General features: G+C 51.8%; 1 protein-coding gene across 1 annotated transcript in view; it reads left to right on the top strand.

The window, feature by feature from the left end:
- The first annotated feature begins 7693 nt into the window (after positions 1 to 7693).
- Cspg4 (chondroitin sulfate proteoglycan 4) overlaps positions 7694 to 14112 on the top strand; it is a 35725-nt gene continuing 29306 nt past the window's right edge. The window contains exon 1 of the mRNA XM_005347404.2: positions 7694 to 7889. Coding sequence (XP_005347461.1) covers positions 7802 to 7889 — 88 coding nt within the window. The 5' untranslated portion in view covers positions 7694 to 7801. The remainder of the gene's footprint in view (positions 7890 to 14112) is intronic.

Raw genomic sequence — 14112 nt, forward strand, 5'->3', positions numbered from 1 at the left:
GAGGAGAGGAGAAGAGAAGAGAAGAGAAGAGAAGAGAAGAGAAGAGAAGAGAAGAGAAGAGAAGAGAAGAGAAGAGAAGAGAAGAGAGAAATTTAAAAATCAGCACCTGGTTCTTCCAAGCTCAGACCTGGATCTCTGTCTCACTTTATGTCACTCTTCATCTGCCCAAGGCAGTCCCCTCTCCTCTTGTGGCTCCTTCACTAATGGCACATCAACAATTGCCTAACATTTCTCTGTTCTTCCTATATTCTCAGCAGCATTAGGTTTATGCCTGCACCATGCCACTCGGGTTTCACATGAGAGAAAAATCAACATGCCAAACTCACGCTGTAGTTGAGAATGACCTTGAACTTCTGGTCTTCCTGTCTCTACTTCCCAAGTGCTAGGATCATAAGTGTAAGCCACAACTATACCTGGTTTTATTCGGTATTTCTGATCAAACCTAGGACTTTGTATATGCTAAACCAGCCTTCTATCAACTAAGCTACATCCCTAGCCTCCAAAGAATTTTTTGTGAGATGTCCCCCAACCCTAGTTCATCTCAGTGTGTCACCCTACCATCCAACTTAGTGCCTGAGCCTTGGGCTTGTCCTGCATACTTTTCTTGTCTTTTCTGCCCAACTAATCACCAAGTCATTTTGGGGAATTTCTAAGTCCCCAAAAAGTCAGGCTCCTATATATTAGTCACCAGTGCCCCCCTCCAGCATAGTGCCTGGCACCTGGTCTACAATTAAGAAATCTTTCTTGAGAGAGGGGTGATGAATCTGTTGATAAAGTACCGGCCACAGACTCATGAGTTCCTGTGTTCAGATCCCCAGCACCCAGTAAAAGCCAGGGATGACTGCACACCTCTACAACTCCAGCGCCAAGGAGCAGCTGCTGAGAGCAGAGAGAGGCAGATAGGAGCACTTTGTCCAGTCGGTCTAATCAATGAAGTCCAGGTCAGGGACAAGATCCTGCGCAAAGGTGGGGGGACTGGAGAACAGTTCAATGGTTAAACTCTTCCAAAGGACCTGAGTTCAGTTGACAGCACCCATGCCATTGGCTCCCAACTGCCTGTAATTTCAGTTGTAGCAGACCTGACATCTTCTGGCTCTACCAGCACCTTCACACACACACACACACACACACACACACACACACACACACACACAAATAATAATAAGGAAGCTAACGTGAAGGACTGGCTAGACAGCTCGGCGGGTAAAGGCACTTGCCACCAAGACTGAAGATCTAAATTTAAGCCCTGAGACCCAAGCGGTAGGAGAGAAATAATGCCCGAGAGTAGCCTCTGACTTTCACTCGTGTGCTGTCACATGTATTTGTGCACACACACAAATTAAAAATAAGACGTACAGCAATTAAGGAAGACACCTGACATTGAGCTCTGTTCTCAACATGCATGTGCACAAACATACATACACACATGTTCCCATATATACACTCACATAAACACATGAATACACAACATGTATACATCCTGAAAGAAAAAATCTGGGGCTGGAGAGATGGCTCAGTGGTTAAGAGCATTGATTGTTCTTCCTAGAGGTCCTGAGTTCAATTCCCAGCAACCACATGGTGGCTCACAACCACCTGTAATAAAATCTGGTGCCAATTTCTGGCCTGCAGGGACACATGCAGGCAAAACATTGTATACATAATAAATAAATAAATCTTTTAAAAATTAAAAAAAAAGAAAAGAAATCCTTTGAGGGGCTGAATGTGCAGCTCAGGCAGGACTAGCTGGATAAGCCTGAGTTCAGTCCTCAGCAGAGGAGATTTGAGTACGTGAATTCTTTAGCCCACTGGTTGAGTCAGAAGAGTGCCACTCTACCAGCAGGAGCAGAACATCCTTTCTGAGTGAAGACACAGGACCATCTCCCTTACTGGCCCACCCTTGGCAGGCAGCTATGCAGTGTTACACCCACTATCTACTGTCACAAAATACAGGGTGCTTACCACAGCAGTCTCCTGTCTCACACAGGACCTGGGCTTTAAGAATTTGAAAGAAATCTGGCTGGAGATTCTGGTTCTAGAGCTCTTGGGAGGGGGCAGTCAAGATAGCAGCAGGGCCCACAGTCATCAAAAAATGTACTTGGAGAGCCGGAAGATCCAGACATACCCAAAGATGGCTTGTTCTCATAACAGGTGAGTTGGTTCTGGTGGTTAGTGAGACCCCTCATCTCCACCCCACATGGCCTTCCACAGGACACTTACCTGTCCTTGTTCGTGGAATGGCCACTCACAGCGAGTGATTGGAGGCAGCAAAGCAGAAGCCACTATGCCACTGTGACCTTGCCTTGGAGTCTGCACCATCCTTTCTGCCCTGCCTTCCTGGGTGCACAGGGCAGCTCTATTCATCCAGGGCAGGGGCTGCACCAGAATGGAAACACCACCAGATGGAGACCACTGGGGGCATCTCATGGACTGGCTACTGTGAAGTTGTGTGTGTGGGTGTTACATGCATGTATGTGCTGGTGTGTTTGCCTGGGCATGTGGAGGCCAGAGGTTAATGTGAGCTGTCTTTCTCTAACACTTTCAAACTTATTCTTTTTAGAGATTTATTTTATTTTTAATCCTACATATGTTTGTCTTTCTGAGTGTGTTTGCCTTTGCCATATGTTGTAAGGGAGTGCCCAGGAAGCCAGAGACATCAGATCCCTGGAGCTGGGGGTTCAGGCAGTTGTAAGTTGCTTGATATAGCTGGGCAGTGGTGGCGCACGCCTTTAATCCCAGCACTCAGGAGGCAGAGGCAGGCGGATCTCTGTGAGTTTGAGGCCAGCCTGGTCTACAAAAGCTAGCACCAGGACAGGCTCCAAAGCTACAGAGAAACCCTGTCTCGGTGGGGGGGGGGGGGGAAGTTACCTGGTATGGATGCTGGGAATTGAACTCAGATCCTCTGAAAGAGTGATGCACATTCTTATCAGCTAAGCCATCTCTCCAGACCTCTCTCCAGCTTATTTTTGAGACAGAGTCTTTCACCAAATGCAGAGCTCCCAGTTTTAAAACAAACTGGCTAGCCAGCAAACTCCCAGAAACTGCCTATATCTACCTCCCAGATCTGGGATTACAGGCTAGGTCATTCTTAGCTTTCTGCATGGGTACCGGGGATAAAAAACTCAGGTCCTCACATGCACTCAGTCTTCTCCCCGGCTCCCCCAGGAGGATTTTCACTAGGACAAGTAGTCAATGCACCAGGAATGGCCACAGCCCAGGCTGTGCAGGTTTGTGTAGCGTACAAGCTCCAGACAGGGTGTAGCCCCACCAGCTTGCTCCAGGTCCCTCTCCTAACGGAATCCTGAAAGCCATAAACAAAGAGTGAGGTGCTCCAGGCTCTGCCCTTGGGTTTGCAAAGCCTCCCTGTCTCAGCTAGAGACCATCAGCCCAGGATTATGGTGGCTCTGTACAGAGGAGGGGAAAGCACAGATAGGTGACGTGACTCATCCAAGGCACACAGAAAAGGGTTGGCAAGACCCTGCTGCTGGCTCCTCACCCCACATTCTTTCCATTACCCTACCCGGGCCGCCAGCTCAGACCCACATCTAAAGCCATTGCAAGCGTTGGTCCCAGGCCCAAGCAGGTATTTCTCATCCTTCCAAGAAACCCAGCCGAACCCCTCAAAGGTGCCCAACGCATCCCAGACTCTGAGCGAGTACACACACAGATTTTCCACCTAGCTGGGGCCCATTCAGCCCCCCTCCCAGAGGCTGTCTCTGCAGGTGGTCACTGTCCATCAGAACAGCACAGCAAGGGCTAACAGCATACAGCACAGCAAGGGTTAACAGCATGAACTAATATTTAGAAATAGCACATCCCAGAGGAGTCAGCTGTGGCCAGCTGGTCACAGCCACTGAAGCCACAAGCCTTTGTGGACACGGTATGGCAGGGGGAGAGCCTGCTCTGGGGAACCTGAGAGGCCCTGAGAGGGTAGACCACTCCTGTCCCCATCCCATAACCCCAAATATGGCATAGGCGTGGCCCAGAGCCCCCCTCCCAGGGGTTGGACAAGCAATGTTCCCCATTGGCCTCCCATCCACAGCCTTGCTTTCAAAGCAGCAAAGACAACTTTTCAGCTTCTGAATTGTGTAATTGTTGGGACTAACTGCTCCTGCCCGCTGGAGTCTGGCTGCCTGCACTTGGAGGAGCCCCACCAGCTCCTGGGCCAGAAGCCGGAGCAAGACCACTCCTAACAGAGGCTTCGCCTGAGGCTCTGCAGAGGAGTTCCTGATTATGAAACTACAGAGCCAAGGAACCAATACCTAAAGCCCATGTCCCCTTGCACAGGGTAGTCTGTGCTCTGTGTCCCTCATGGCAGAGGGCCAATTCCCTAAGGGCAGGGCCCAGTTGAAGCACAGTGCGGCACAGACACCGCCCCTTTGAGGGCACAAGCACAAGCCATTTACCAGCAGGCTGGCTTTGGCCACAGGCTCCTTGGGTGGAGCCAGTTGGTCAGGGTGCAAAACACCCAGGCTGAGGGCAGGGTGGGGCTGCAGCCATTGCCAGCACTGGCATGCTTAGTCCCAGATGCACTGGGGATGGGGGACAGTAAAAGTGACCAAAAGAGCTTGGCCAATCTGCAGGGCTAAACATTGGTGGGGAGCAGAAGTCGTTAGGTGTCTGTTGTCTCATTGCCCTAGAGTTCTTAGGGAAACAGAGACAGCATATCCTATAGATCATTGAAACTTCAGAGAATTTGTAACCCTCTGACTTATATTATAGGTGGAACGTTCTGAGCCATCCTCTTTCCTTCTCTGCTTGGGTGAACTGTCCTGTGAAAAAGGTGTCACTGTAGGGGGTGGGAAAAGCACTGAGTTACTCCCACCTCCGTCAGTCTAACTAGAGAGAAGACTCTATGGAGTCGACACAGAAAGCTCAGTGTGGGGAAAAGAGGCCAGAGAGGGCTTCCTGAGGGGAAAAGATGTGACCAAGGAGGTAGGGGCAACAGAAGCTGCCTGTGGATGTCTGGTCAGCCCAACTCGAGGAAAGTCATGGCAAAGGTTAGCAGGCAGAATGGAGGCAAAAGTCAACCTTGAGAATGCCAGGGAAGTTTGGGTCAGCTCTGCTCAGGACAGGCATGCCCTAGAGGCTGGGGTGAGGACAACGGAAGAGCTGGCACTAGCCACATCCAAGAGCACAGCTCTGAATCAGTGGGAGATGATTAGCCATTCTAAAGCTTCAGTCCAGGGTTCAAGTCTCATGCTACAGACTATCAGAGGTCAAACCTGTCTGCCCAGAGCCCCAGTGACCCTTCAGCTTCAGAGCCGCAGCTTTCTCTTTCATCTGAAAACAGATTTATTTCCAAAGGTGTCAAGACCTCAGGTGAATAATTCTTAATCTCTCTCCCACACCCTCCACCCCAGGAACTAACTTTGTAGTTGCAAATGACTTGCATTTTCGATTCTCCTACTTCTACCCCAGTGTCAGGATTAAAGGCTTATGTCACCACATCCAGTTTTTTTTTTTAATGAATTTTATTTTGTGCGTGTTTACGTGAATGTATGACGAGTATGCAGGTACCCATGGAGACTATAAGATTATCAGAGACCCTGGAGCTGGAGGTACAGGTAGTTGTGAGCCACTCAATTCGAGTGCTGGGAATCAACTCAGGTCCTCTGCAAGGGTAGAAAGGACCCTTAATTGCTGAGCTATCTCTTTAGTCCCGTGCCCAGTTTTTATGCTGTGTTGCAGAGCAATCCCAGGGCTTTTATATGCTGGACAGGAACTCTACCAATAAAACTACATCCCCCTCCCCACCATCCCAGTGATAAAGGTTGAATCCAGGGCCTTGTGTATGCTAGGTAAGTGTTCTACCGCCTAGTTATTTCCCTTGGTGAGTGCTGTACAAACTGGGAACCCCCAGGAGAGATGTACAAGCTGGGTCATGAATGCAGTGCCTGCTGCATTCTTCTTCAGGTCTGTGTCTCCCAGCCCCATCTACTGCTGGGGACGGCTCTGAGCTCATCCTGTCTTAAATCTCAGCCTTGGGATGGGCAGCAGCTACTTGTCTGAAGGATCCCCAGGAAAATGATTCCTGGTGGGGGAGGGGGGCAACGAAATCTGTGGGTAGGGGCCAAGCAAGATGGGAGAAGACGGGCGGTGTGGGACCAGTGCTAACCTCCCCTCAAGTTTCTAATTCATAAAAAGGCAGACACCTCCTTTCCCTTTCATTCTTAAAACTCTTTTCCCCTAACATTCCCAGAAGCCTCCGCTCCCCAACCCTGGATCCATATTTGGACAGTAATTGGCCCCTGATGAGGACCAAGTGCCTGGCTGACTCAGAAAAGGAAAACAAAAGAGGAGGACTCAAGGCCTCACCTACCTAGGGTGCCTGGATAGTTCTTAAGTTTGTCAAAGTCCCTGTAAAATAGTAACAAATAGCACCTTAGCCAGTTTTAGTGGGTATTTATTGAACACCTACTATACACAAACAACTGCCTCTCGAGGGGAAAGTTGAAGGTTCACAGGTGATACTCCATGGGGTCGGAGGAGGTGAGTAAGTTGTATACAAACTGTGAAGTGCTGGAATGTACAGAATGGAAAGGGGTTACAAGACAAATATATGCTAAGCACCTACTGTATGCCAGCCCCTAGGGTAGGCATTTGAAACATACTAAAACACTTAATCCTTATACATTCACACTAGCCCAGACCAACTTACTCACCCCTTTCATCTCGCTCAGCCTCAGATTCTCCATTCGTGGGGTTGGGTTCTGTGGAAAGTTATGAAATGTACTCGATCTGACTGCTGCCTGTGGACAAGGATTGGGACGAGGGTGTACAGTGAAGCGTGGGCTGCAGCAAGGAACCCAGCGGAGGGATATGTGTGACAGAAGAGAGGTACAGGGGGTACCTTCGCACACTGGAGAAACCTAAGCCGGGTCCCGTTGCAGCTGGGGCTGGAGAAACACAGGCACTGGGAAAGGCCACAATACTCTGCTTTTTCCAGCTCCTGGTTGGGACTAGGCAGGCCTTTGCCTGGGATGGAGCCAGGAGGAGAAGGCCCCAGCCTGAAGCTGTTAGGTAGGAGCTAAATCCAGGGCCAGATTTCCAGGAGGCAGTGGGGCGAGGGAAAACACCCAGATTCTTAGGTCAGGAGGCCTAGGCTCCTGGCAGGAAAGGCCAGGCACCTGCCTTTGACCCTGAACTCTGAGCTGGGCTCCTCCTATACAGAATGAGGGAAGGGTGCTCAACCCCCGCCTTGAGGGTTGTTTTGAAACATATGTTATCACAGGACTGAGCTAACCGTAGGGTCGAGATCCTTAGTCTTTACAGGCAGAGAAAGTACAGTTTGTTGAAAGAGGAGACCAAACTCAGGGTCCTGTCTAGCGGTCCGCTCAGTGGAGTCCTCAGAGTCCTGTGATGGTGGGGGCAGCTAAACCCTCACCATTCCCTCAAGGGCAGAAGAGGACTTGCAGCTCACACTTCCTTTCCCATTCTTAAGCTATTCCTGCCCACAGTGTTCTGGGGGGGGGGGGGTCTAAAGTCTCAGACACTTTGTCCCAAATCCTTAAAACAGGGCATGAGTCTGCCTTCGCTGTAAAAGTTCTTCAACCCTGACCGAGAGCAGGAGCCCAGAACGGCCCCTTTAAGAAGATTGGGGGTGGGAGCAGACATTGGGAACCCCCGCCCGAAAAGCAAGCGCGGGTCGGCGCCTGCCCCGCCCCCGGAGTTAAGTACCGGACAGCCCTTGCGTCCTAGCCCGCGCGAGGAGCCCTGCTCCCTCGACTGGAGACTCGCTGCTGTCCAGACTCGGCACGCTCTGTTCCCTAGCCTTTCAAGTCCAGACACCCAGCCCGCCGCGATGCTTCTCGGCCCAGGACACCCGCTGTCAGCTCCAGCCCTGACCCTGGCTCTTACTTTGGCCCTGTTGGTTAGATCTGCATCTCCCGGTGAGTGAGGGGCTGAGACCCTGACCCAGCCTAGGGGATCTATGTGAAGGCTGCACTCACAGGCCAGGATCAAGAGTCCAAGGGCCCGTACTTCTTCCCCAACCTGAGGGTCTGGGAGAAAAGCTTTGATCTCTGTTTATCGGGACTCCAGCTTATCCCAGGTTGTCTGACTTTCTTGACCCTAGAAAGTCAGACCCGCGGAAAGGGGCCCCTGGAGTCAGATTGCCAAGGGCGTGGTTCTGCCCACCCAGATTGTCTGGGTCACTCAGGCCACCTCAGTGCTAGCCAATCTCTTTGCCAGACAGGTTTGGGGTGACCATAGCGGTACTTAAAGAGCACCCAGTGGCAGTAATAAGTGGGCATCCTGAACACAGATACCCTGAGCCAGAAACGGGGAGTGTTGTGCGGTGGGAAGTGAAGAGGAGGCTTCATGCCCCACCCTGTGTGTACCCAGCACACCTCTGCCATGGCCTCCTCTCAGTGCCTGGCCTCTGGACCCTTTCATAGCGCTGCACCCCGCCTTTCATGCCAGGGCTGGCTGGCTTCTGCCTCTACCTACACCCACCCTTATGTCTTTTTTTCCCCATCACTGCCTTCCTCACTGAAAGGACCTGGTTGGTGACAGACAGAACCACCCCCTCTTCAGGTCCCAGAGTCAAGGCTTCTACCCCTCAGATATCTCAGCCCTGGGGCACCCCATGCCACACCCCCTGTCCCTAGCTGTGGTGCCTGACCAGCAGACTGAATGGAAGTGTACCTTCTGAGAGGTGCTAGTGCACCCCACCTCTGTCACAGAGCCAGGAGCTCCAGCATTACAGCATTCTTCCTTTGCTGTAGGCTGAGGTGCCGTGAGATCTGCAGCCTCAGGGCCCATCAGTCACTACTACCCATGTATGAATCAGGCCTTCAGCCTACCTCCTTCAGGACCATTTCCAAGAGCAACTAAGAGCAGAGAAGGAACTCGAGTCTCCCTTCCAGGGACCCAGGCCACACCCTTCTCATCCGATGGGGGAAACCAGCTCTGAAGAAGGGGATCACAAGGCACCCAGAAGGGAATGAGTCAGAGAGGGACCCCCTGCACTAACGTGACTCATGGGTAGATACAGGCTCACCATTTCTGCTTCACAGACTTTGCTTTCTAAAATTCCACAACCCTGGTGGTGAACAGAGCTGAGAGACGTGAAAAGGGAACACCTGAGGTAGCGGGGGGTTCTGCTCATCCAGGCACCAATTTCCAACCAAGAGGTTGTTCCCAGCAGCCCCTACCTACATGGGCTTCAACTGAGAACAATTCCCAGATATCATCTTAGCACTGACAACGTGAGACACAGCACTAGGGCTGCGCAGAGATGGGCAAGCTGAACCAGGGTGTGGCATTGCGTGCCTGCAATGCCAGCATGGGGGAGGCTGAAGTTAAAGGATTGCACTGTGGGTTCAAGGCCAGCCTGGGCTTCAGAATGGGTTGCAGACCCGTCTCAGCTAGGGTGAGACCCTGCCTCAAAGACAAACAAAAAATAAAAAAGTGCAGGGGAAAAAGGAAGAAGAGGTGTGAAAGAGAAAAGGGGGAAGACGAAGGGGGAAAATGGAGATAATTTGTGTTAATTCAGGAGTTAGAAAAATGAAGTAAAATTCAAAGAGCAGTTTCTAATTGTGTAGAGAAAGATCCACATGCAAGGTGTGGAAGAAATCAGATGCAAGATGGGTGGGCCAGCTGTCCTTGACTCGGCCCTGGAGAGTGGGAAGGGAGTCTGCACTCCTGTCTGCGGTCCTCAGCCTGGACAGGGGCGGGAGGTGGGTGTAACAGGGTGTTGAAATAGAAAGACCAGCCTGACTGGAAGGCGTATTTTGAGCACAGCACAGGAAGAGCCATTGGACTGGGACACAGAATCCTTAAATGGCAAAATGAAGCCCATAGCCTAGGCACTGTTGGTAAGGAGAAGAGGGTACAGGTACAGCGCAGGGAGCAGCCTGGTGCCTATGCCTAACAATAGACCCATCCTCAATTCAGCAAGAATCTGAGCAGGGAGGAGGGATGAAATAGCTGATATTCTCCCCTATGCCAGACAGAGCTTCTGCATAGCACACCCAACTCTGTTATCGCAACACTGTCTAGGAGGTTTATACGTGGGAACTGAACTCACGTCCCAATATCAGAAGTCCGGGGGAGGGGGTGGCTGTGCTTCTTCCCCAGGCTGATTTCTGTTTGTGGGGCCTCCAGCTATCCCATGCTGCCTGGCTTTCATGACCCATGGAGTCAAATTGACCAGACCCATCCTGGGCTCTGCCTGAGGAAAGTATCACTACGACACCTCTCTTGGAGGTACTTGAGTTCTCTTGTCCCAGCCAGGGCACACTTGGGTGGCTCCCCTGCACCCTATCAGCATTCCAGAGTATCCAGGTCATGGGATCTGGAAGGCAAGTTTTCTTGGCAACCATTTGGGGCAACGTCTCAACTGTACAGACAGCAGAAATGAGCCCCCAGAGAGGAAGCCAAAGTCTAAAGGCCTTTGCAGAACCCCAGATGCCCAAGAAGAGCCCAAAGGAAGAAATGGAGTCCACTTTTCTGAGCTCTGTGGGAGGCCCTCGGCAAAGGACCAGAGGCCAGGTGAAAGTGATGTCCGAAAGACAGGCTGGGAGACAGAAGATGGCTTTCCAGTGCAAGAAGGCTTGGCTCTAACTCAGCACCTGGGGTGTGTCAGGGTACAGCTCTGGGGACACTGACTCTCATACCTCTTCTCTGGTCCGGCCTCGCCTGGGATATAAGGGCCTGAGGTGGGCCTACATAGTGGAAGCAGTCAGGACTATTTGGATGGGGATCTGAAGAGATGGGGCATTTAAGACAGTGGTGCTCCGGGACCCAGATACTAGAAAGAGAGTCAGAGTGGATTGATTCTGTTGGCTCTGAGAGTGATTTACAGGGCATCAGTGGCGTGGAGACAGATGAACCTTGTGTCTGCACTGTGCGCGCTGGCCTGGATCTCTGAGGCAGGGCAGAGGCCAGGGCCTTAACCCAGCCCACCCAGACTCTAGAAAAGCTGCCCCAGAACCAAACATAACTGAGCTCCCGCTCCCAGTGTCCGCATGCCCAGGCAGGACAAGAAGAGCCTTTTAGCAGTGCCTGACTGGGGAGGGCTATGGGGGAGGGTAAGCCATGCCAGGTGGGCCAGGCTGCTGGTTGCTTGGACCAGAAGGGGAGAGGGCCACAGGGAAAGGAACAGGCATGTGTGGTACTCACACAGGAAGTGTATAGGCTCTCTGGGAACTGGGCGTGCTGCCCAGGATGCGGTAGGGGAGGGGGACTTGGATATCCCTGACGTCCATGCTTGCTTGTTCACTGGTGCACACAGATGGGGCGCGCACATGAGGACCCACAAGCGCAGGCCATGGTGGTATCTGACTGCTCTCACAGAGCATGACAGAGGCAGTAAGGGCAGGAGTAGCTGCTGCCTCCTCCAGCCCTCCACCAGACAGACCTGGGCTTGGGTGGTACCTTGGGGGACGTGAGGGTCGGGCAGGGCAGAGCTGCACCTCCTGGTCAAGACCAGGAGCAGATAAATTAGGGGCCTATATGCTAGGATTTAGGGCTGTTTCCTCTTTGGTTCTCTGTCTCACTAACTCCCCGACAAGTGCTGGCCATGTCCAGAGCCCCTCCGGCATGCCCTCTGCCCCAGCCTATGTCAATTCTGCAAAGCCTGCCAGAGATAAAACTCTTGCTCTAAGTGCAGACAAGGTGGGTCTGGATGCACCATATTACCTTCATTGCTGAATCTGCAAGGAATCTGGGCATTAACTGGATCAACACCAATAGTTACATGTTCAGATCCTTTCTAGGGCAGGGTTCCTTAGCCCTCTGGCCACCAGGAGAACCCAAATCTCCTAACAGGAAGAGAGTAAAGCCAGCTCATCATGCAGCCTGATCATTTTCTTCCAGAGCCAGCCCTATTGGGTGCTGGACGGAAATCATCCCATCTTATAGAGGAGGAAACAGGGTTCAGAGAGAAGTAAGGACTCCCCCAATCACTCAAGGCATTCTCATTCATCCCAACAGAGTGGGCCGTCCCAGATCAGGCCAGCAGGGTAGAGGTATCCACTAGTGACCTCAGCCCCCCCCACCCCACAAGAAGAGGGATATCTCCTAGAGAAGTGCAGGTCCCTCCAGCAATTGTTCCCACCTTTCCAAGCCCTCCTACCTCATAGCAAATCCTCCATTAAAAGCCTCCACCTACTCCCAGCTAGGGCAGCAAAGGAAGCCACACATTTGTCTCTGATATAGGTTGTAGCCTGGGGCTGCTGTCAAGGTGGCTTAGTGGTGTGGATCGCCCATGTTCTGGAGGTAGTGTGGGTGGCCCTGGCCAAGAGCAGTGCCTGTCTTGTTGACCAGTCCCTCTCGCTCAGTGCCTGCCCACGCCTGCCGGCTCAAAGCCTGTGCAGGAGCCCGCTCTGCCAACTCTGGTGTGCATTAGCCAGGCTGCCAGCCATGGCTCATGCTTACTTAAATGTTTCAGTATGTCCCCACCCCCTCTGCCTCCACAGACCTAACAGCAGAAACTGACTCTAGACCAGCCCCAAGTGGGTCACAGCAGAGCTCAAGAGGATGCTTGCTCTGGAGTCACACAGTGCTTCCTTAGTAGATTGGGGGCCAGGCCTCCCTGCCCTTTGTCCTTATTCCCTGGCATGGGCGGTGACCTCACCCACAGGAGCAGCAGCCCCGTGAGAGCAGATGTCTCATCTCCTTCTTCCTGGCTCTTGAACACATAACTGAGCGCAGGGGTGTTCCACTGGGGGCTGTGGAGGTCACTGTGCTGACCAGGGATTTCAGAATGTGCCTCAAAGTGCCCCCAGGGGTCACACTGCAGCCCACCTGGAGGTATATGATTCTGGGACTATGGGATGCCTGTCTGACCCAGTGCATATGGAGCAGCTTCCTGAACAAATGTTTATAGATTGAGTTTTATGTCCTTTTTGCCAGGAGTGATAGCACATTACTATAATCCCTGTACTCAAGAGGAAGAAGTGAGATTGAATGTTCATGTCCAGCCTAGGCTATATAGCAAGACCCTGTCTCAAAATTGATGATGATGATGGTGGTGGTGATGATGATGGTGGCGGTGGTGATGATGATGATGATGATGGTATAATGTTAGGCTAGCGATGCAGCTTCTTTGGCAGCTTGTCTAGCATGTGTGAAGCCCTGGGTTCAGTCCCCAGCAGAACCACATACACTGAGTGTGATGGCATGCACCTGTTATCCCAAGACTTGGTGATAGAAGCAGAAGGATCTGGATTTCAAGGTCATTCTTGGCTAAATAGTGAGTCTAAGGCCCTTAAACATTCTAGACTCGATAGTGAGTGAGATCCTGTGTCAAAAAACAAAACAAAACAAAAATATACTGTTTTAATAGAAGATTCTATGGCAGAGAGAAAAGAGGGAGGAGGAGAGAGAAAGAGAGAGAGACATTGAAGCTACTTCAAAGAATCCCACTCAAGACTGATGGTGGGGTTTCCCGTGGAGTCCTTCCCCGGGCACTTCAGCGGGAAGCCTGAAGGCAGGGAGGAGCCCCTGAACACAGCCTCCTCACGCCCAGACTCTGAGGTTTCTCCTGTCTTATACTCCCACTCTGCCACTCCTACAATCAAATAGGATTCCTGAACATTCAAGTGGGCAAAAGCATCATTGTCTCACTGCCAGCAGACCCCACACCATCGCTACCCTGTGCCCTTCCCTCCCTACAGTGCAGCAGCCTCCAAGGTCAAGGTGAATCATGTCCTAGTGTCTGACTGAGCCAGCCAGTTAGCATCTGCTATTCCCAGCACCCTTCCACATCTGCCCCAGCTGGTCTCCACTACTGGACTTCCCTTCCCCAATCCTTTGAGCTTCATCACCATGGCCCCTTTTTACCACTTATGGTAAAAAGTCTTTTTACCACTAATGGCTCTGAGACCTATAGCCTAGTAAGCTTTTCTCTTGGGGCCCCGTATAAAGCAACGTACTTTCACTGTCCCTCTGTCTCCCGACCCAGGGATAGACACTCAGCAGGTGTGCGTGCGTGAACATGTGTGTGCCCACATGTACACATACACACACACAGTGCATTGTTCCGTGGGCTCTGGCAAGAACAAGGTCCAGGTTCCAAGCCGGCAAGCCCTAGGGGAAGCCCCCCAATTCAGGACACACACTTTGGCTCAGGAAGGACCTCTGACTAAGTCTGGGCCAATCTGCTCT

This window comes from Microtus ochrogaster, chromosome 5 (assembly GCF_000317375.1).
Source record: "Microtus ochrogaster isolate Prairie Vole_2 chromosome 5, MicOch1.0, whole genome shotgun sequence".
In the NCBI taxonomy this organism is placed as follows: domain Eukaryota; kingdom Metazoa; phylum Chordata; class Mammalia; order Rodentia; family Cricetidae; genus Microtus; species Microtus ochrogaster.